General features: G+C 42.5%; 3 protein-coding genes across 14 annotated transcripts in view; 1 reads left to right on the forward strand and 2 right to left on the reverse strand.

Moving 5' to 3' along the window:
* Positions 1-229: 229 nt before the first annotated feature.
* On the forward strand, positions 230-11,764 carry hipk1b (homeodomain interacting protein kinase 1b). Of its 4 annotated transcripts, none has more exons than XM_029150739.3 (18): positions 230-577; positions 1,980-2,710; positions 2,901-3,092; positions 3,411-3,592; positions 3,723-3,846; positions 3,981-4,100; positions 4,291-4,377; positions 4,508-4,692; positions 4,785-4,935; positions 5,022-5,208; positions 5,495-5,613; positions 7,002-7,136; positions 8,135-8,295; positions 8,440-8,508; positions 8,721-8,891; positions 8,997-9,211; positions 9,300-9,409; positions 10,088-11,764. In XM_029150739.3, the coding sequence occupies exons 2-18, from the start codon at positions 1,982-1,984 to the stop codon at positions 10,544-10,546; spliced, it is 3,396 nt and encodes a 1,131-aa protein (XP_029006572.1). In that variant the 5' UTR covers positions 230-577; positions 1,980-1,981; the 3' UTR covers positions 10,547-11,764. The 4 variants fall into 4 exon arrangements, with proteins under 4 accessions (XP_029006572.1, XP_029006573.1, XP_029006575.1 ...); XM_029150740.3 differs by having other exon boundaries at positions 8,138-8,295; XM_029150742.3 differs by lacking the exon at positions 7,002-7,136 and having other exon boundaries at positions 8,138-8,295.
* A 4,728-nt stretch (positions 11,765-16,492) lies between these two features.
* ube2j2 (ubiquitin-conjugating enzyme E2, J2 (UBC6 homolog, yeast)) lies at positions 16,493-20,964 on the reverse strand. Of its 3 annotated transcripts, none has more exons than XM_029150743.3 (7): positions 20,805-20,964; positions 19,415-19,545; positions 18,806-18,846; positions 18,576-18,678; positions 18,330-18,468; positions 18,152-18,232; positions 16,493-18,060 (listed from the first exon to the last, which is right to left on the reverse strand). In XM_029150743.3, exons 2-7 carry the CDS (start codon positions 19,543-19,545, stop codon positions 17,770-17,772), a joined length of 786 nt encoding a protein of 261 aa, XP_029006576.1. In that variant the 5' UTR covers positions 20,805-20,964; the 3' UTR covers positions 16,493-17,769. The 3 variants fall into 3 exon arrangements, with proteins under 3 accessions (XP_029006576.1, XP_029006578.1, XP_029006577.1); XM_029150745.3 differs by having other exon boundaries at positions 20,792-20,964; XM_029150744.3 differs by lacking the exon at positions 20,805-20,964 and adding an exon at positions 20,608-20,774.
* A 315-nt stretch (positions 20,965-21,279) lies between these two features.
* The window catches only part of LOC114855059 (arf-GAP with coiled-coil, ANK repeat and PH domain-containing protein 3-like), a 34,145-nt gene continuing 32,317 nt past the window's right edge, over positions 21,280-23,107 (reverse strand). For 5 of the 7 annotated variants that reach the window (XM_029149792.3, XM_055509320.1, XM_055509318.1 and 2 more), the window contains one exon: positions 21,280-21,700. In XM_029149792.3, coding sequence (XP_029005625.1) covers positions 21,564-21,700 — 137 coding nt within the window. In that variant the 3' untranslated portion in view covers positions 21,280-21,563. Of the gene's footprint in view, positions 21,701-22,835; positions 22,886-23,107 lie in introns of all 7 variants that reach the window. The other 2 variants (XM_055509321.1, XM_055509323.1) reach the window with 1 other exon arrangement.

The following is a 23,107-nucleotide window of genomic DNA, read 5'->3' on the forward strand; positions in this document are numbered from 1 at the left end:
CCGTAATATTTGTTTCATATCCCATTCTATCTAAAACTCGTTCAAAATGCCTCAACCAACTTGCCCAACCACTGATGTATTTCCAAATATGTTTGAATAAAACTTAGTATCCATATATTCCTAAACATTTCCTGATTTTGTAACTGAATTGTGCCTACCTCTGTGTGCATTGTCTGCTAAATTGACCGTGATTACGGTAATAACCGGAAATGCCGTAGGATTTGCAGCTGATATAAGGACGTGGTTTGTTCCGGTAAAAAGTGGATTGTACTGCTTGAAGGCAGACGGTTTTAGAAAATCATTTATTATGTTTTAACCATAAATTTTACATAGTTTACAACTATGTTATTTAGCTTTATAACACGATGAGGCCGCTGTATTTTTATTGTGAAAACTCGGCACTGTAACGCCGTGCCCTGCTGCCTAGCTGTGCATCGACTGAAGAAACAATGCGGGCCTAGCTAGCAGCTAACGCTAACTAGCTGGAGCTAATCGGATAACGCTGGTCCAGCAGACTGCAGAGGGATTTAAACCTTGGACGAAGCCGCTTTCGACGGTTTAAAAACTCCCCGAATCGGTAAGGTACCGCTGATTTGTGTATTTTATCTTAGCTCTCACGTAGTCCACGTTAGCTACTGTCACTTGGACTGTTTAGCTGCTGTCTTACTTGCCGGAGAATCGCAACTAAGCGTTTAACGCCATATTTTCAGAAAGTTGAAGCGATAGCCTGTTAGCATTAACATGAGCAGTTAAATAACGTTAACATTAGCGTGATCTTTCGATCCTTCTATTTTTGTCTGTCAAGTAAGATGTGCCGATCGACATCTGACCCCAACCCAACACGTTTTAACCTTAGAATTTATGATTTTGTGGTAGCTAGTCGGTCGTATCGGCTAAGTGTCGACCACCGCTTGACTTTCTCTGTGGGTCTAGTGCAGCCGCCCTGACAGCGCCAGTCTCTTGCACACACTTGTACGATTGAATTGTATTCGTACAATTATTTTAGTGGAAATAACGACGGCCCATCTCACGTACATGATCACAGGCGTAGTATGAGCTACAGCTTACACAAGTATTTAGTGGGGTTGTATTATACATCAAATATCCGTACGCATCCCTAAGCTTAGCTCATAGGCTGCTTCCACACACGGAGCTTTCCTGCTTGGCCTCTCTGCCGCACCCAGGCGCAAAACTGTGGTCAGCTAAAACACAACTAGTCTTTTACCGATGAAGAGGAAACAAGCCCCTATGGAAAACCACTGTCATCATAATACTCCAGCGTTGCTAAGTTTTGATGAAATATTTGGAGCACAACTAATAATCTGTTTCTAAGAAAAGCTTTTCCTTGTAGTCATGTGGTCCACTGCAATAGAGCTGCACAGTGTCAGTTAATCAATTGGTTGATCAATAGAAACTTACTGGCATCTGCATTGGAAGTTAAAATTTCCCTTACCTGCAAAGCTGCTAATAATCTTGATTGTGGTCACTGAACGGTGAAGAATGGGCTTTTGGTGATTTGTCATGAAGTTACTTTATTAATCAAAATATCCATTGTTTGGTCAATAACTTTGCTCTTGTGTACATGCGTTTTTACGGTATTTTATTCACAAAACCATTAGGTAGGGTTAGAGCCTAACACTAAGTGTGTTAAATGCATAGGTTTACCTTATTCAAACCTTAGGTTACATTAAATGGTGGCAATCATCTGATTTGCTATTTGAATTGTTTTTAGTATATAGATTATGGATTCTTGGGTGGATTATTCCATAGTTTGTGGTTTGTTGTGTTGCATTGCACTTCTATGCTTAGTCTATAGTCTTACTGTAATATTATATACTCTGACAAAGCATGTAGTCAGTTATTTAATTTTTTTTAAATATAATTCATAATTGGGTTTATTAATAAATGCATTATAACCCATTGTTGAATGTAGCTTTAGTTTTGGTGAATTTGTCTGATTCTCATGAATTTCTTTTCAGCAATGAGCTCTCAGCTGCAGGTCTTCTCCCCTCCCTCGATCTCCTCCAGTGCCTTTTGCCGCGTTAAGAAGCTCAAGGTAGAAAGCAATCTCTGGGATGTTTCCACCACTGAACCGTACAGCTCCACAGCTGGCCAGTCAGCGTACACGTTTACTCCAGCAATGGCTGTGCCTCCCTTTGGACCGTCCCTGGTCTTCCCCCCAGCAGCTCCTGGTTCCAGGGGTCAAGTGGTGGTGCGTGCCGCTGATAGCACTGGTAGTCTTCCCCGTGGTTCCAGCCGCCGTGTCGCTGAGCAGGCGACGTCCACCTCTTATGCCCATGCGGAGACGTCCTCTGAAACAAGGGGACACAGGCACGGACATAAAAGAAAGATCGAAGAGGTGAACGAGAGCAGTGGGAGCGGATGTGGCAGTGTTCAAATATTAGAGGAGCTCTCAGCCCCCGCTGCAACATACTCCATTCGCACTGGTGGGGGAGGAGGCGGCACTGGCCAGTCTATACCCCACTCTGCTCCCACCACCAAGAGTAGCAGCTCCAATGGCGAAGGAGATTATCAGCTAGTGCAGCACGAGATCCTCTGCTCTGTATCCTGCAGCTATGAAGTACTAGAGTTTCTGGGAAGAGGCACGTTTGGACAAGTGGCCAAATGTTGGAAAAGGGGCACCAATGAGATTGTGGCCATCAAGATCCTGAAAAACCATCCTTCTTATGCTCGACAAGGACAAATTGAGGTAACCAGTTGTCAGTTGGTGGAGTACAATCTTGTGTATTCTGCTTTGATAATAGGCCTATTAAGTACAGTAAGCTAAATGTATAGTGGTGGACTACAAAACATTTATTTTGCTCTCTTTAATTCAACACTGCATTCACCTGTGTAAAGCTACAATAGAGTTAATGTTTATTTTGCTTTTATTTTCACAGGTGGGCATCCTGAACCGACTAAGTGCAGAAAATGCAGACGAGTATAATTTTGTGCGTTCCTATGAGTGCTTCCAACACAAAGGTCACACCTGCCTGGTGTTTGAGATGCTTGAACAGAATCTGTACGACTTTCTCAAGCACAGCAAGTTCAGCCCGCTGCCCCTGCGCCACATTAGACCTATACTGCAACAGGTTGGCAGATGTTTTTGTCTTGTTTGTTTAGTCATTTATATTTTAAAAATGAATTTGACATTTGTTAATGTTGTAACTATTTAGCATTATCTCATTACTACACATTTTTTTGAGCTGCAAGAGAAACTTAATTGATCATATTGGAAGGTAAATGGAAACTATTACGATGATTGAATACAGATTCTATATGTGTTTTCAAGCGAAAAATATATATAGATTTGTTATTAAATAAAAATAGCATAACCCTTACATAAAAAAACAACCAAAGAAATAACGATAATTATATAGAACTGTAATATTTGTAATGTGTGTTTGTAGGTGGCTACGGCTCTAATGAAGTTGAAGAGCCTGGGTCTCATCCATGCAGACCTGAAGCCTGAGAACATTATGCTGGTGGACCCTATCAGACAGCCCTACAGGGTGAAGGTCATTGACTTTGGCTCAGCAAGTCATGTGTCCAAGGCTGTCTGCTCAACATACTTGCAATCTCGCTATTACAGGTTGGTAACGAGACATGAGTGTTTTGCTAACAAATCAGTACTCTGATTAGTATTGAAGGTGACAAATATCTGGCCTTTCTGGCCAACTCTGATGTATTGGTTTTTAATTTCTTGTTTTTTTTCTGGCTAGGGCTCCAGAGATCATTTTAGGTCTGCCCTTCTGTGAGGCTATTGACATGTGGTCTTTAGGCTGTGTGATAGCGGAGTTGTTTCTGGGTTGGCCACTTTACCCTGGAGCCTCTGAGTATGACCAGGTCAGTACCAGCAGTAGGGTAGATAGGGCATGCTTGTACGGGACAGACTTACTGGTAGGTCCTGTGAAAGCACAAGATTGCAAGGGTTTTGTAGATAATCACGCTGATTCTTAATGCCTGTTTTCCATTTTCAGATTCGTTATATTTCCCAGACTCAAGGCCTACCGGCAGAGTACCTGCTGAGCGCTGGTACTAAAACCAGCCGCTTTTTCAATCGAGGTCCTGACTCTAGTTACCCACTCTGGAGGCTTAAGGTGAATAATGCAGAACTGCAGGCGAAGCCCTGCTACAGGATGGTCTCTTAGGGCATGCGTAGTTGTCTCAATATGTCACATATGTACTGATGCTCCTTCTGTTCTGATTTTTGTTGAACCAGTTTAGTTTAAGTCAGTTTGAGAACTAGTTTAAGCAGAGAAGATAAGTAAACACCAACTTTTCTTCTAGACCCCATCAGAGCATGAGATGGAGATGGGCATCAAGTCCAAGGAAGCCAGGAAGTACATCTTCAACTGTCTGGATGACATGATGCAGGTAACTTGAAGCTTCTGATGAGTCATTAGTACAGATTTTCCTTCAGTTTTTTCCCTCTGTGCACACAAATGAGAAATGGCATTGCCTGCCTCATATCACCACTTTTAACCATGTAAATTTTGTGTTCCAGGTCAATTTGTCGTCTCATCTAGAAGGGACGGACATGCTGGCAGAAAAGGCTGATAGACGAGAGTTTATTGACCTCCTGAAGCGAATGCTCCGCCTGGATGCTGACAAAAGGATCACTCCTACAAAAACTCTGGGCCACCCCTTTGTCACAATGAGCCACCTCATGGATTATCCCCACAGCTCTCAGTAAGCATGTGTTCAAAGATGCGCACACAGTTGTTGTGTCAAATGTTGATTAAACCGCAGTAGCTGAAATGCTGCCATTTGAACCTGTCCAGTGTGAAGTCGTGCTTCCAGAACATGGAGATCTGCAAGCGCAGGAGCTCGTATGACAGTGGCAAATCGCTGTACTCCACCAACGCAGTCCCCAGTGCAGCAGCGGGGAACCTCACTGTCACTTTTAGTAGCCAACTCAACCAGCATAACCAGGTACCGCAGAGATCTGATTGCAAGTTTTTGCATGTTTAGTAGCCTGTGATCATATCAGTCAGTGATGTCTGTATTTGCTATAACAGGTGCCTTCTGCGGGGGGAGCGGTGCCTTTGCTGAACTACCAACCAGCCCTGTACCAGCAGGCAACCATTAACATTCCTGGGCTGACTCAACAGAGTGTCCCGATTCCAGCCCGCCCTGCTGGGCTGTGTAGCCAGACAGAGCCCTTCCAGCAGACTCTCATTGTCTGCCCACCCTCCACTATTCAGGGTAATGGATATAGATGCCATTGGGCTCAGAAGCACTAGGCACTTCACTGTACTCCTCCGAAGATGTATCTACTACCAAGAAACCTCATTTTCTTTTCGTTCCTTTAATTTAGTTTTCAATCAGATTATCTAGTGACGTCATCTTTGATTTGTGTCAGGCGTTCTCTGATGCTCTGATGATTGAGTTATATTTTTACATTATTAAAAGTTACTGCACAACTTGAATTATATTAGTATTCTGGAATGGATTACACTCATTCTCTATATGGTGTGTAATTGTTCTCCAGGACTACAGCCATCCACCAAGAATACCAGTTTCCCTGTGAGAATGGAGAACTCTGTACCTATAGTACCTCAGAACCAGTCTGCTCAGCAGTTGCAGATCCAGCCAAGCATGCTCACACAGGTAAGAATGAATTAAATTAAAAGAATCAAATGCTCCCTGGTCAGAAGAAACGTGCAACTTTGTAAAGTCGATTATCGTGGGGTAATGACATGATGCGGGTAAATGGAATGCATTGCTTGTAAATTTAAACTTCCTGATGGCCCTTGTGTGGAGTTTACATGTTATTTGTAGACTCTATTGCTTGAAGGTGTAAATATGTGTGGTTGTCTGTCTCTGTGGGACCTGGTAGTAAACTGAGGACCTGTCCTTGCCTCTTCCCCCAGTGGCAGCTGGGATTGACCCCTGGGCCGTCAAGTCCCACACAGTGTTTGATGTAATCTTCAACAGGATTCACCCAAGAGTGTTGCAGCTTTTGTTTCTAGAGCTGTAACGTAATAGTTAGGGGAACATTACAAACCAATCTATCTGAAGTCACCAAGTTTATATGTACAGTAAATGTGAGTAGAGACAATGAGAAGTGAAGTCAAACTGCTGTTTGTCAGTGTAACAGACAGCGAGAGCTCACTTATCTAAAGAGGTTTAGTAGGTTTTGGTTAGTCATGCATCTCATGAACATGCTCTGCAGTCAAATGATGAAGGGGTCCAGACACTGACCACGTCAGGTCAGTCTGTTCACAGCGTCATACAGTTCAAGAGTTTAGCACTTGTGTTTTTACTGATGCAACTTAAAACTCTGTGCACATCAGTGTCACGCAGACTGAGTCGGCGCACATGAGCATGTGTTTGTCATCAATCATCCAGTAACCGAAATTACAAGTTTGCTGAGAAACTCATCCATGAATGACACTGCGTCATTAGCCCGAAGCTGAGCACCAAAATGCCCAGATTGGCTCATTCATGGATACGCAGAGAGCATCCAGGAAGTCTCTTTCCATGCACCACTTGCCTCCAATGCCACTCTCCTTGCTGCTTGCAGAGTGGACATATTGTGGCGTGGGACGACAACTTCATTTTCAGTGCAAATATTTGTTACTTATGTGCATTGTATTTAGGAATAGCTCAGTTCTTGATGGTACTGTTTGTGTTCTCACTGATTGCATTGCACTGGATTTGCTTCCAAAACTAATTGGACTGCCAGCTTCTAGCCAGGCCTCTCTTTTTCTTTTTTTTCTTTTTTTTCTTTTTTTTTTTTTGATCTCCAATCTGGGATCAAGGCCAGATGTAAAGTGCGGTGGGACTCATCTGGCTCAAAAAGCTAGTTAATCGCCGTTTGCTGAAATTAGGGAGAATCGCTTCACACTGCAGAGGTCGGGGTTCCAGATGGCCAGTGGTAAATGCGTGCGTCTCATGTGCACATGTCCCTCGGTCTAAATAGCGTAAACGTTAAAGGACATTAGTTTTCATCCTGCCCTAACACTGCCCTTCCCTATCCTCCCTCCCTCCTCCAGGGTTCCTGCACACCCCTGATGGTGGCCACCCTGCACCCACCCTCAGCAAGCATAGCCCCTCAGTATTCTCTGCCCCTTGGGCTGGGCGCTGGGGTGGGTCGACCCACCCTCCTGGAGCACACAGCCACAGTGCTGGTAAAGCAACACTGACAGCCCCTGAAGAAAGACATGCACACTTCCACTAACCAGCCATCCTTCTCCTGCCCCATTCTTTTTCCCTCCCCCCCTCTTCATTTGTTTGCAATTTTCCTCCTCTCTGTGCCGCGCATTGTTTGGGACCAGTCTTTATGTTCCGCATCACATTTCCACGTTTTTTCCCCTCTTTACATGTGGAATGGAATTGTCTTGGTTATCACATTCATGGCCGGACGAATATTTATAGGAAAGCCTTCTTTTTATTTTGCTCAAGCATCCTCATTATCGATTTATTCTATTTGTGTTTAAAAAGACCTGTGGTGAAATTCAATCAGACTTGGTAAAATTCACAATCTTTCAAGTCCAAAGGACACCATCGCTCCCCCCCTCGGCATTCTTCACTCCCTCCCCCGCAGTCTCTCCCCATAGGTGTGCTGAGGGCATGGAGCGCATGTCTTGCTGAATTGTTCTGCGCTTTGCTTGCAGCTTCTCCTGTCTTGTTTTTCCATTTCAGCAGCAGAAGATGCAGCTCCACAGTCCTGACTTTGACACACATCTTTTGTTTCAGTCCCAGATCACGCGGCATGCCTTCCCCCCCAGACGGCTTATCGGCAGAATGTTTGGCACCCGTGAACTAAACTAATCTTTCCTCAGTGTCTCTTCTTTTAACAGGGACCCTGGTTCTGTACATACTGTTCACACCTGACCTGACAGTTCCTCGTTGTCTGCGCTTTGCATGACATCATCTTGTGGATTTGTTGCAGGGCTGTGCTATAAAGGAATGGCTTGGAAAAGGTTGCTCGCTTTTCTAGCTTTGTGCTTTTGCCTGTGGAAAGAAACCGGCCATTGGTTTGTCCTCTCTTGTCTTTGGATTGTTCTCTCAGCATGGTTTGTTTGTTTGGTCCCTTCCAGCAAATAAACAATTTGTCAATTAAAAAAAAAAGCAGCTGCTGTTCATTACATTTTCTGATGCTCGGGTTTCTGTCTGTTTTTCTTAGCAGGCCTGGCCCACTGGCACCCAGCAAATACTCATCCCATCGTCATGGCAGCAGGTCCCAGGTGTGGCTATTCATAACTCAGCCCACCAGTCGACTGTCACCAATTCTCCCCTGGAATCACTTCGCTCAGATGCTGCTGCACATCAAGGACACAGCTGGAGGTCAGTCAACTGTTTACTGTTACAGTCCTGGTGTCAAAAACGCACAGTTCAAAACCTCAGGCCTCTTATAATCCTTTTGAATATTTTTTTGGAAATACAACTTGTATATTTTGTTAACTAACTTGTTGAACCATCTCCTAATAGGAGCACAACCCAAACCAGGACTCAGGATAGGAAAAAGGTTAAGGCCAGACGTGGGGAGAACAGGAACAGGTTGGTAGAGGCCTAAAATTTGAATGGGATTTATTACATTATTCAGTGTTTTACAAACAAATAGCTGCTATTTTTTTAAAAATACTTCAGACATAAATTTGACATCTGTGGATCATTTAATAGTAATAATTTCATGACTAAAATCACTTGAGCTTCTCCTAAAAATCACAAACTCCTAGTGAACCTAGTATGATCCTTGTTTCTCTGCCTAGGGGTATATCTGCGGCATCTTTGCTCAGCAGCAGCAGCGCAACTCCACCCACCTCCACTTCAATGTTGTCCCAGCCAATCATCATTTCAGACACACCCAGTCCAGCGGTCAGCATCATCACAATTCACAGCGACACTGATACAGAGGATGAGCGCAAATTTCATCCCGCCAGGTGAAAAGAGCAATCTTTATGGTTAAAAGCTCCCATACAGGCAGATGTTTTTGTCTCACTGCTATGATGAATGTTGCGTGTGAATTATTCCCTGTCTCTTTACAGTGTTGGTCTGAGCCAGCGCACCAATGTTATCAGTTGTGTGACTGTGCACGACTCGGATTCCTCCACCAACAGCCCCCTGACTCCTCTGCCCCGGACACTGAACCCCACTAGTGCCGCGTCATCGCGCCAGGCCAAGTCTTTGGCGGTCGTGGCGCCTTCAGTCAAAACCCAGGGCACCGACAGAGGAGCAGCAGCACAGGCACGGGTGGAGCCAGGTGACTCACCGGATCTTCTACCACGCATGCGTTTTATTTTGTGCAGAAATAAAATATCAAATTTTTTTTACTTGTGACCAATCCTCAGTGAGCTACGTGAAGCCTAAAAGATCCAACCGGCAGCCGTGCAGTTCAGGTGAAAGCATGGAGCGCCATGGACTGCTGCCGAGCCAGTCACACCCCTTAAACCTCAGCCAGGTGACTTTGTTTGTTTAAGTGTGGCGTGGCTGTCAACTTCCGTGCATGCATTTCCATGTAACTGCTTTATGTGCATTCTTTAGTATCTTGAACAGTAATAAAGGCTGCTACTGTGGAAGTTGTTTTGATAAGATAATCTTATAAATAGCTTCAGTGTTTACATGTGAATTGGTTTTGTTGTACCTGTGTTAAAGTGCAAGTTTTATAGTCATGAGGAGAACAAATATAGTTAAGTATTTAAAAAACAGTCTGTTTTTTTCTGTTTTCTGTTTGGTCTGTTACTTGTAGGCCACAATGATCACAACAGGGGCAGTAAACCTGAGCCTGAGTAACATTCAATATTATTTTAAACTGCGGTTTTGAGTTGGGTCAGTAAAGTGTACTCAACTAAGAATAAACTGGACCTTTTTTGCCAGAGAAAAACTTATCCCAGGGAGATGAGATAAATTTTATGCAGGACACAAAAGATTGATGAAAGTCATAATTGTGTCCACATGTAATCAGCTGACGATGGGTTTGTGAACTTCCTAAAGCGACTACAAACCATTGTTTTTCTTTCGTTTTTCATAACTGCCTACTTGTCTATGAATGTTGCTGATAATTAAGCCAAAACATATTTTGCCTGGTAGGTATTGATTTCCCAAAGCATACCGTCCGTAATAGTGTTATTTGGTTCAGGTGCAGCCCTTGGTTTCCTCGTCTCAGGAGCGTTCTGGGGCGTCCCACGGTGACTCGTCGCTGCGTCGCCAGCAGACGTTTCCTGCCTCAGCTTCTCACTACAACTTCCCCGAGGTGTCCACCCTGGCCTCGGCCCCCGGCTCCAGCCTCTACACCTACCCGGCCTCCACCGCCCTCTCCTCGGCCTCGCAGGCCATGGAGCAGCTGCTGGGCCGTGGTCACGGCAGTCACGGACACTCTCCCTCCACCTATGCAGCAACATACACCTCATCGTCCTCGTCCAGGAGAGACTCGGCCAGTCGTAAGGATCCTGTCAGTAACCTGCTGCACAGCCTCCCCGCAGCCTACCAGCATCAGTTCGCCGCTGGCTCTCCCTACGTTGGCGTAACGCCCCGGGCAGAGGCGTACAGCGCCTACCAGCTGAGCCCCAGGCGCCTCACACAGTACCCCTACTTATAGGGAGACCTGCAACTACTTTCCCTGCATAGTCTGACAAAGGGACATCTAAACTGTATTTCCTGTAGCGTAAGTGTCGGTCACTTATTCGTTTGCTGCTTTTAACTCCTTACTTACTCTCTCACTGTTTCTGACATGACCTCTGGTATTATTTCACATTTTCACACTCAAATATTGTTATAACCTGTTTTAGTCTCATCCTACCCAGATGTACATTTAAGGCATTGTGGTAAATGTGTTTGACTCCTGTTGGTTTTTTAATTTTAGTTTGGAGCGTTTGTGTGAAGAGAGAATCTCCTGCCACAAGCTGCAATGACACTTTAAGCACGCGTTTAGGCTCACAAGGCTCGTGAAGCGGAAACCTTTTCACACTAATCCTGCAAGGCCCTGTGGTTTTTAGCATAATGAAATTACTGTATCGTACCCACACCCATGTTTACCACATGTCTTTTACTATGTTTAAATTATGTTTTGTCAATGTGAGGTGAAGAGAAAGTTCCACGAAGATGCTGAATAAGAGAAGTGTGGCGAAAACTGTGATGGATACATGTTAATTTAAGTGCACATGTGATGGTCTGTTGATGTAGTGTCAGTATTTAGGCAGGATTAATCACGTTTTTATGCAATAGACCTTTTTGTTTTTTTTCCTTTTAATCTGCGTCTACTGACTGCTGGACGTATATTCATTGTAAAGGATTGTGTTCAACCATCATGAGGAATAACGTGAAATGCTCTTGTTGTAATGTATTGAGGAAAAAAAAAACAAAAAAGAGAATTAGCCTTCTTTCCCTAATTTTTCTCCTTGTAGTAACCAAGCTCCTTTTTCACATGGACTGAAAAATTCTATATCTGACTCCCGATTGTGTAGGACCTACTTGATATGGCAGTTTTTACTGTTTTCTATTAGGGAGAAAAAAATTTCACTGCCTGCTAGGAGACTAACAAATTACCCACTGCTGTAATTAACAGGCTTCCAGCAGCTCAACAGCATTTCCGCCATATTTAATTATGAGTTAGATCTGTCTTTGTGGGTTTTAAAAGTTTTAAGTTACTCCTTCCTTTTGTGTTTGCCTTGTTTTTGTGTTGTAATGTCTGGATATTTAACTGTATTTCATCTAAACATAGTATAGTTTGGCTGTTTGGTAGAACTAATTCAGGGAAAGAGGTTCCGGCTCAAATAATCCACTGTCATTGTTTCCAATAAAATAACCATAACTTCGGTGACAGCTCAGTGTTTTTGCCACTGTGGGACACGCAGCGACGTTCATGTACAGGTTGAAGCTAAACCAGTGTCGTCGTTAAATACAAATTAAAATGTAAAGAATCGTTCTTAATAATGCATTTAAATAATACTTTAATGTGAGATAATCAAGAATCAAACATTACATGTAAGCGAATTCAAAGAATGGTACATTTGGTTATTTCCTTCATTGGGTTTGACACTCTGCACAGTCAATGTCCCTGTTGGTGCACATTAACATATGATCAACTATAGCAATAGCTATTTTATTAGTTTTAGTATCTTCACAGGAACATCCAGGCAAAGCAAGTATAGTGTTATTGAACAGTTCAAGTTTTATTTATATATGCAAATAAATCTTAACACATGTTTTATGATACATTAAAAGGTTTGAGCTTTAAATTATCATATATTACATCTCATTTACAGTGACAAAATACTTATATACTTTTATATATATATATATACACGTATACAACTTCTTTGTAAATATTTTGTTGCAAAAAGCAACTCAATTTCACAGATGGAGTTCACTTACAATCAAATAGGTTCTCCCAAGTGCAAAAGAAGGACTGAATATTTGATCGTTCCATTCTTTGCATGTTGAAGGCAGCTTTGGTCACAGACACAGATGGTCATTGTCACGCGTGATGAAAACAGCAGAAACCGCAGTCAGTCGCCGTTTAGTTTTCAACAACGCTCGTCTCGTGCCTTCGATGTACCAAGGCCTTCAGACGCCTGAGGGCCTTCTGAAACCTGGAGGTGCAGCTAGACTGATCTGTGCATTTGCTGGAAGCAAGAGAGCGAAAATTTAGCGTCGGCATCACGGTTTCATAGAAGGGGTGCGAAATGTACAGTGTAAAAACCAAACTACAACAGCAGACTACTCACTCTAACTGGGGCTTCACGTGTTGGCTGTTTATGAAGGCGGATTCGCTGAACGCGTCCGTCGCGTCCGTCGAGTCCGTCGAGCGTCTCTCCTTCTCTCTGTCGCCCTCCGCGAGCTTATCCCAGACCTTCGTGTTGACCCACAGCGAGCAGAGCAGGCCCAGGTTGGCCCTGGTGCAGGTGATCCAGCGGCACAGCGGGCACTTCACGATGCGGAGGAAGCCGCTTTCCTCGGACATCGCCTCCAGACACGGGGCGCAGAAGGTGTGATCGCAGTGGAGCATCCGCGGGACGTGGTCGCTGCGGGAGAACTCATAGCAGCAGATGGGGCACTGCAGGTCTTCATCCAACATGGCCTCGGTTAAGTAGACAGTATTGCCTAAAAGCAGACACGGTATAAATAAATAAGATTAACACGTGTTTAGTGAAATAACTAATAGGTAAAACGAATGAAATGCTGCCGTACTTACTTGTCTGCTTAGGCTGAAGTTTGTTCTGAACTGAAGGTGTTCCGCTGAGCCGCCTCTTTAAGAAGCCGCTCTGTGTACGCAAGCATTTCCAGGGAAAAACGTCTTCAGGCAAGCTTCCGTGGAAATATGCGGTGAGTGTCAGCAGGTAGCCTCCCCAACCTGTTCTGACCACATGATTACAGTCTGAGTGACACCTGCTCTGTAGAAGAACACGCTGAAGGGCACACACGCTTTCACGTTGAATTCATCACGAAGGCAGCTCAAGTGTGAAGTACTGGAGTAATTGATTAGCAGTAAGATAGTTTCAAGCATGGGAAAGTGTGATGGTTCGGCACTCGACATCAGCTCACACACACGCACAACAGGAAATACCTATTAATTCACCCATCACCTCTATCTGCCTGGAAGAGGTGAGCTGTGTCACTCACTAAAAATAGAGGCCAGACACTCAGGTTCAGAGGTGAGCAGGTTGACAACAGGCAGGAAACAGGAGAAAAGGGCACGTTGGACCCTGGAGACGTGACCCCTGATGCTGGGTGTCTTTGCATTTACCTATAAAAAGTGTTCATGTTCTGTCATTCTGTCAAATGACTCATTCAAGAATGCTTTTGTAGAATTTCTAAACGGCCGCAATGTAGAGAACTGGTGTCAAGAAACCGGTTATTAAAATCATAACAGCTCAAGCTCAGTTTGCAGGAGACAGTTCTGTGGAAGTGGGGGCAGTGGAAGCTTTTTATTCCCTGTCAGCTTCTGGGAGAGTTAATGAGAGTGTTGGAGAAAATCAAATATTTGTGGTGCATTTCTTTTGTTGTGACCTGTTTACAGTGGATAAAAGAAAGTCATGAAACAATGACAGAGGTGAGTCAATGTATGCAGCGCAGTCGTGTAGACACTCGGTGGATTAAAATAAACAGTCCTAAAACAGAGAATGTGAGTCAGAAGATACTTATAGGATTTTTCAACCTCTTCCTGTAATGAGACACTGCATCGCCGCCGCGCTACGTCACGTATGAGCAGGAATCAGCAGTCGAAACCATTAACCCTTTAGAACCAGCACCACTTCCAGCCAGTCTGTCTGTCTGGTTTCACACTTTAGCAGTGACGTGTGCACCATTTTAAATGCATGTCTTTCATGTCTGTTTGTAGTGTTTATAATGATGCATTTAAGATTTAGGTGTTCATTCACCTTAAAATGATCAAGGTTTCAATCGAATATTAGTGAACATTTCAATTACAGTTAAAGAGTAATTTTCTTTTTTGTGTTTGACACCTTGCATGCAGTGATTAAAGTAATTTTATTATTTTTGACATTTTCAGAGACACATCCAGGCAAAGTCAAGAGAATACATGGTGTTTATATTGAACAGTCATTTTTTATTTAAATAAAAAATTGAATTAAGCTTGAAATTAACACATTTTGAAAAATATTTTTTATGATACAAATAAAAATTGCATCCAAATCAACATCAGCTCACACACATGCACAACAGGAAATAAATAATTACATTAACCAAATGAGGAAATAAATAATGACTAAAATGCATTTATGTAGAAAGATTCTGTATTCGTGCTTTAAAATCTTGTAGCACTCCTGTTACAGTATATGACACCTGAAAAATAAGCAACCTTATTGTGAGGAAGAAACAATGACTCACTTTACAGGACTCGGCTGTTTCTTTATTGTCATGTTAGGATCCAGTGCTGCAGTCGCGCTGACTCACGCAAGTCATGACTAGTTTCTCGACAGTGCTATGAATTATAAAGCTCCACAGGAATGTAAGACCCACCGATGTTTGACGACTACATGTGAAAGGACCAATAATCATGTAAAGTAGCTGCTGGTTACATGGGTTAATATTTAACTTCTCTTATCATTATTACGTGTTGCGGAAGCTGACATTTACCAGCTTTCACCACAACCTGAACCATTGATCTAAACAGCACTTATCTGAGTGAGAGGGCAGTTCACGTTGCATACAAAATTATATTTCTATTCAGCAATAGTCAACATGATACTGACTTGCAAAGTGAGTATCATGTTGACTATTGATAAGTTACATTTTAATTGAAAAATGAATTGTTTTATGTGTAAACCTTCAAAAAAAGCATGACTCAAAGTCAATTTCCAACAAGCAGTCAATTTACTGTGTACACGTGCAGCTAATCTCACATCTCACACGAGTCACATGTACCTTAACCTGTATGATCCTTTTTTTCCTTATATGACTATAAACAACCTTTGTAATGAAGGGAACCTGGCATTCATCCCTCTTTACAATAAATCCACTCTCATTTGGTTTATTCTAATGAATTGATGCAGTAACGAGCTGCAGTGATTGGTTTGGCTAACCCTCTGTCCCAACTTCGAGTGCATTACAGACATCAAGCTGTTGAATGTGTCACTGAAATCACCATCGCTTTGCAATTTTTTCTAATAGAGGATGATTTAGCAAATTGTCCATCCATACATCCATGTTCCCCCTCTTATCTGGGGCCGGTCTCGGGTGCAGCAGTCTGAGCAGAGAGCTCCAGACTTCCTCTCCATAGTCCCTCCAGCGTGTACTGGCTCTTCCCCAGGGCCTCAAATGGTGGGACATGCCCAGAACACCTCCCCAGCTCCTCACCCCATCAAGGATGCTCCCAGCCACCCGGCAGACGTGCTCTTTTGGTCTTGACCTAAAGGTTGTGGCCATAGGTGATGGCAGAGTGTAGTTTGACTGGTAAATTCGCCTTTCAGCTCAGCTCCCTCTTCACCACGACTGTCAATCCCTCGCTCCTACACACTCTCCTGTCCCCCATTATATAAAGAGGGGCCGCCTCAGTTGTCCAGACCAGACCCCAGCGTCCATGCGATGTTGCAGAGGTGTGTCACCCAAGACAGCCCCACAACATCCAGAGAGGCCTGTCTCATCACACATGGTCCAATTATACCTGCAAACTCTGCAGATGCGCCTGTAGCAGAATTTCTTTGGGTCCTGTTTACTGAGATTGAACTCATTTAAAACTTGGACTGTTGCCTTTAGATGAAGAGGAAGAGAATTGTATTCCTCAAAATCTGCGGCGCACAATAATTCAAAAGGAGGGAAATAAAACAACACAAAAAAGCGCGCTATTCCTGCATGACTGGACCTGCTATGACACTGACACACAAGGACCGTCAGAGGACCTGCCTGACTCTGCTGAGGTGCCTTAAAGGAGTCCCTGTGTGAGCAAACATTTCCAACCTAACAAGGTTCTGTGGAACTTCCCAGGCTGTTATACCCGTGAGGCGGCTTGTTTGACAGACACTGGATTTGAGTCACTGTTTCTAAAAATCGTGGACACATTTAAATGACTCTGATTTGCCACAGATTCAAGTTTTCTAAAATGCCCCGCCAAGCAGGGTAATTTATTTGCATTAACTGAAAAACATACATTGTCACACAAGATTAACTGAAGCATAGAAATTTGGGCATTTGCTGTATAACCACACAAACGCACTCCTATCACCATCAGTTGGTCTTTTTTGTTTGTCTTTTTAGAGATGGTGCGAAGAAGAGAAGATCAATGAAAGGGTGAGTTTTCTGCTTTCTGACCATTTCTCTGCTGAAACATTAGATACACAGTAGAACCATCTTGAGTAATAGAAATGCACAACAGCAATTAACAGCAAATAGAAGTCTTAGCATCGACCAGCCTGTGCCCGCCCACACTGCACTGCTCAAACACAACAGGTATGACAGACAAGCCAAAACTGCCTCTATAAATAAAGAGAATAAAATCAAACAAAATAATATACAGATGCAAAATGTTGGTTCTCTTCATTTGGACCTATATAAAGCGTTGCTGTACTGGTCAGCTGAGCCAATTTAAAAATGTACTGGTCTTTGTTTACTCCGGTGCAGACACTGGGTTTATTGCTTGGCTCATGGGTTGGCTGGCGAGAACAGCTCGACTTAAGTTGTAATATACATACCAAAAGAAAGTAAGTTCAATGTAAAGAGACTAATTCCTTCAATACTTTATCAGAGCCACCCCCAATTACTTCCAGAAGGTTATGTAATGTGGGCATTTTTTGTCCTCACTAAGATCAAATGAGCAAAAAAAAAACATAATTGAATGACTAATGTAGGAAATTGGTTGTTTAAACGTGGCAGCAGATTATGTCATCAAGCTCGCGATGACGCAAATGCCAAAGGCTGCTGAGCTACTTTTATGACTACCTATTAAACTGTGATAGTGTCTATTACAGTGTGTCGGAAAACAATGTTAAATTATATTTAACCTATAATCAAATTTCTGTAGATGTGATGTGTTCACACACATCATGTTGTAGACAACCCATGTGACAAGTTTGCTCCTACAACCAACATAAACCACTGAAGCACAGAGTGGATCGCAACCATTTTAATAAGCCCCTCCAATCCCCCAGCCACTCCTGCCCACTCCCCCACCTCCTCCTCTCAATGTTTCCTGGGTGGGTCGGCTTTGAGTTTTCATCTTTCAAAGTCCATGGTGGTGGTGGTGGTCGTGGAGGAGTTTAACCTTGGACTGAACATCCCTCCCCCACGTAGTGTGTTTGTAGAATGTGGAGTCCACTACTTGGCTCACCTGCATGAGGGAGCATCGCCCTACAACATCAGCTTCGCTCACTCCTGGGCTATGCTCCTCAGCACATACTTGACTGTGTAGGCAAACGCTGCAAAGCCTACAATCACAAACAGGTTGGCCAGAGCCCCACCTAGAAGTCCATGGTTACGATTGGCCTGTTGCAGGCCAGGGGCAGGATTGGCATCCCCAAGTGGGATGGGACCGCCGTTGAGGGCAGGGTGGCCATAGTGTGCCTGTTGGGGGTCCCCATCGGGCACCACGTCAGGTAAGGGGAGAGGCTGAGAGCGGGCACTCAACTCTTCTTGGGCTTGTTGTTTCTGTTTTATCTCCTATCGCAGGACGAAAAGAGACAAAAAACTATTAGATCAACAAAAATAAAAAGACAGAACACAATCTTGTTAATTACAGATGACTTCATACTTCCACTACATCTGGGAACAATTCACAGAACACTTTATCCTTGAGGTTGAAGGCCAGGCTTTGGGCCGACAGCTGTCTTTTCTGGAAAAAAAGAACAAACCATCATAAAATGCACATGAAATATTTCAATAAGAGCTTGTTCAGTAGGATTTATTTTATTAATGATTATCATAATGACCGTGTAGTCTGAGGTCTCGATGCTGCCGAGAGTGGGTCCTTTTTCTACCATAAAGCTGAGGAGCCCTGTAAGGATTGTGGAAACGGACCACGCAGGGTTCCACGTGTCTGGATGGAAGTCTGTGATGGACAAACATAACCTGTGGAGGAAACAGGCCAATTTCCAAAAGTAAGTCATCAAACAATGACAGAGGTGATTGAACATAAATGGTTAAGAAGAGTTCAACAAAAGCTTCTACACCTTTACCTTGTATTGCACTTAAATCTCCCATTTGGCGTAATCATGTAGATACTTGGTGGTTTAAAAGGAAATTCACGAGGAAATATAAGCTTTCCGTGATAATATCCTCCTAAGGAAAAGAGAAAGACATGAGAAAACCAACTGAAGCAGAGATATGTCCTGCAGCGGGCAGCAGACAGCTTGTCAAGTGCACCAATTAACTACACCAAGGTGAGGCTGACATCTGTGGGTCTTACCTTCATATGGAGTCTTTTCAGGACCTCTAACAACATAGTGCCTAGGAGACAAGAAATTAGTTCTGTAAGTCAGAAAAAATGCCCACAAGAATACATTTTAACATGCTACCATGTCTGGAGACAGACTCTCTACTTTTGACCAAGTTTGAATAGTTACCATTTAGGTAACAGGAACATTTAGGCCTAGAATGTTATTTTTTCAGTGTGACGTCTGAGCATATACTTGTTTTTTTGGAAATTCCATTCATTCCTAATTATTAGTGTAATGTCCTTTTATGGCTGTTTTGGATGTGACTAATGCCACCAGTTGAAAATGAATGTGTTTTCAATAAGTCGAATATCCAGAGCCGCGATCTATAACCTTAACATGTCAAATTAAAGTAGTATGATAAAATTAATTTACAAGACTATTGGAGACTTAAACTGCTCCGACAACTGAAATGTAAATGTGTTTTTACATTTACAATACAGTGACATAAATCCACACATTTGTTATAGAAAAGAGGACAAAGTGACAAACTACTACTGGCATAAAGAGTAATATTTTGACCGTGGAATAGCAGCATCTTAATGATTGTTTTTGGCTGTAGGCCATTATGAACAGCTTACCATTCTAGGATGTTGGAGGGGAGAGGTTCTGCGCAGATGTAAGGCACGGGGTCTTTCTTTATCCTGAGGTAATCCTGCTTAAGTCGCTGAGTGGCTGTGGTTGGAGCTCTCTTATTCCCGTTGTTGTTCATCTGCAGATTTAGAGCACATAGAATAGGGAGACATTAAAAGCGACATTATTTGTTTTGAAATGCTTTAAGGTGAGTATACTAATGGCGGTTTGGCAGCCATATAATAAGTAAGTAATAAGTAATGAAATACACACACTCTACAGTACGTACGCAACACACACTAGCACCAGTCTCTGAAGCTGCGACTACTGTTTGCACTTATTGATTAGTTTTTGACCAATGACTTTAGTTATAGGCAGAGTCCACAAAAAGCACTAAAATTACATTACAACATAGATACACAGCCAAATAACACACTGAAGGTGTCTGTGGTCATAAATAAATCTCAAATTGTTGCTTTTAACTGTCAAAATTTAGTCAATGTAAAACTCAATCTAAACTGGTTACTCACAATTAGTCAGTTAAAAAGTGTAATCCTTAGATTGTTTGTATAAGTAACACGGGAACAACGAATGTACTGTCATATGCAGTTTAAAGTACAGTCATTGGCATATCGGCAGACTATTTAATGATTTAGCATTCAACACGCTCCATGCTTATTTTACGTTTCAAATAGTTTTATGAGAACATCTCTTGCCTGATTAAGTGACATAATTCGAGGTCTTCAATATACACCAGTAAGTTAACATCACGAATATTTTAGTACTTGTCTCTGCTACCAATCACATTATAGGTAACACGAATTTTGATTTAAAATTTGATCTCTGACTGAACCGCTGTCCACTGACCCACTATCATGTGGCTAACAGTTGACATTAAATGCTAATGGATCGAGAGTGAACTACAACGTTTGTGTTGTTTGTGTCACTTCCTTGTTAAGTAACAGCGTATTTCACCTAACCTTTGTTAGCTAGCGCTAATCCCCGAATTGACAAGCTACACTGGCTAATGTTACACTAAACAAATCGATAAGTTAGAAAGGTATCACACAGTTGCTCAACTGTAGGCTATAAACAACATGTACAGAGCGACTGCAAAAAGACACCATATGTATCTGAACATTTTTATGAATCACGGGCTATAAATATTATACTTTGTGATAGGCTATTTCGACAAACCTACATTAAGCCAGTAGGTAGCTTCAGTTGGTGGAGTCACAGTAGTCCAGCTGCTGGATCGCTAACTTTAGCTAACGCTAAGACAGGCCACAGCTATGTTTAGCTAGCCAGCGCTAGCAAGTGCTAGCACAATCTCCTGCCGAGAACAGGACCAGACGTCTGCGGTATTTAGAACCTATAGGACGTACAGGAGGGACATACCTCTCCAGAGACCCCGGTGAAAATAGGTATTCGTGGCTAGACACGAAATAAGGCTGTTGTCTTTGTTGTCAAACCCCAACCCGAGAAGACGATGACGCCGACGTAGCTTTAGCTATCGCCAACAGAAGTCAAAATTTCATTTCCGGGTTTCTTCTTCTTTGGTGGTAAAGCAGGTGCTAAGGAAGTTGAAAAGTGCATTAATGCCCCTAGCTGAGAAAATTTAGTATCTTATTATTTCCTTAGATAACGTCCAATAAATATTATCTTCAGAAAAACATTTGAATATAATATAATTATACTTATATAAAGATAAATAGATAAATGTAATTTATCTACCTGACATTAACATTTTGTTTATTTAGTCTGCAACTAATTTTGAACCAGCTTAAGAGATCCTTAGTGATGATGACTTTTGTTGCTGCATTAAAAACCATGTTGCTATAGTTCTTGAAGTTTAACACACAAGAAAAACATGAACATTTTATTTTTATTTTTGCCACAAAAGGATAAGAAACCCTGGCGAAACAAAGTTAAGCATTACATAAAAAAGTGCATTTTAGTGAGTTTGAGCTAAGTCACAAAATATTTTCCCATAAAGACCAATAAGCAATGCTCTGGTTTAAACGTGAGTGTGTGTTCAGTCCTTCAGCACAAAAAGAGAAAATGAAAACATCAGGAAGCCTGTTATTATATTGTTGAGTGACTGCATGATTTACTTTTTAGGTGTGTAAACAACTTTTGCTTCCAAAAGTGAAGAGTTTAGATGTCATGGTGATGAGCAGTGACCAGTGGCTTCTTGCAGTGACTGAACTGTAGGCTCCTTCTCCTCAGCTTCTCGGGCTGGAGAGATGCGAGGACAGAAAACTCGCGAAAGACATCAACACCGGAGATATCACCTGCAATAGGGAACACTGAGGTTAAAGGAGGGGTTTGCTCCACTGTGGGTCATCATCAACACTGTGGCGAGCACTCCACAGTTTCTTAAATTAAACATCAGCCAATAACACACCTTACACCATTCACCAACATTATTCATTAGCCAGAAAGAAAGACAAATCCCTGCTTTATGAAGCCAAACTCCCTAAATACAGCCAGTTTAGGTTCTTTCGTTGTGATATGAGGGCAATCCCAAAAGTAGGGTCTCTGTGTTAGAAATACAAACAACCCTTCATTTCCTAAATAAATTACATAATTTTAAAGGTGGAATTATTAATAATCTTTATACATAAACGCCTTTTCAGTCGATGCATTTTTGGAGACGCTGTGGCAGTTTTAGAAAACCCATGTCATACCAGCTCTCCGCCACCAGTTGAAATTCATCGCCATCAACTAACAGTCGTGCATGAATGTGAAAAAACTTCCTAAGCGCTGTGGGGAGTTTACAGCGGGTCGTACTGAAATTCACAACGAACAAAGGAGCAGGAGACCGTCAATTTCTGACCAGAGAGTTGCGAAAGTTGAGGAAAACGTGTGCAAAGCTCAGTGGATCACTCTGGATGCTCTCTGCATTTTGGGGCTAAGGTGGTATAAGATGGGCATTCTAAAACAGACACAGCGTCTACAAACATGCATTAACCGAAATGATGATTACGTAGAAAAAATAATAATAATAATTCAACCTTTAAAATGATCTAAATAATATTGAAAATAAACAATTGTTTGTATTTCTAAAATACAAGACCTTACTTTTGGGATTGCCCTCATCCTTGTACACGTTTCCCCTTACTATATACTGTATAAGTGACTCATTTTGTTCTGAAGATGCAACTAGGTACTAAGGTACTAAATGTACACACAATTCTGAATTCATGTAATTGAGGTTTCATATATGAGTTTAGGACACTGAAGACTCATAATATGTAAATGCACCATGTAATTCACCAAAATATTTTCACCATGGGTTGTGTCTAAAGTAGCAAAGAAAAGGCAGCAGACCTCCACACTTTAAAGATCACCCAAAAGCACCAGAACAGAAAGAGGCAAGGTACGGAACTAGTCTCCGAGCAGAAATGCACAGGATGCTTGACTCACTCTATCCCGAGCATCCTTGGATTTACCTCTCCTGCTGCCTGTGTCAACCCCTGTGGCAACAGAAGCAATGATATGTCAGTCATTTCATCAAGTGGGTTGATTGGTTTGAATTGAGGCTAAGTGGCAACATGCTAGATTATGTTCTCACATACTGGAGATAGTGAATTACTCAATGCACTGGATTGCTAATACAGGCTAGAAGGAGAAGCACCACATAGCACCAAAGCAAACCGAGGAGTAATGTGTCGATAGTCAAGAGGCGTCGACGTTGA

The sequence above is a fragment of the Betta splendens genome, chromosome 5, assembly GCF_900634795.4.
Source record: "Betta splendens chromosome 5, fBetSpl5.4, whole genome shotgun sequence".
Taxonomy (NCBI): domain Eukaryota; kingdom Metazoa; phylum Chordata; class Actinopteri; order Anabantiformes; family Osphronemidae; genus Betta; species Betta splendens.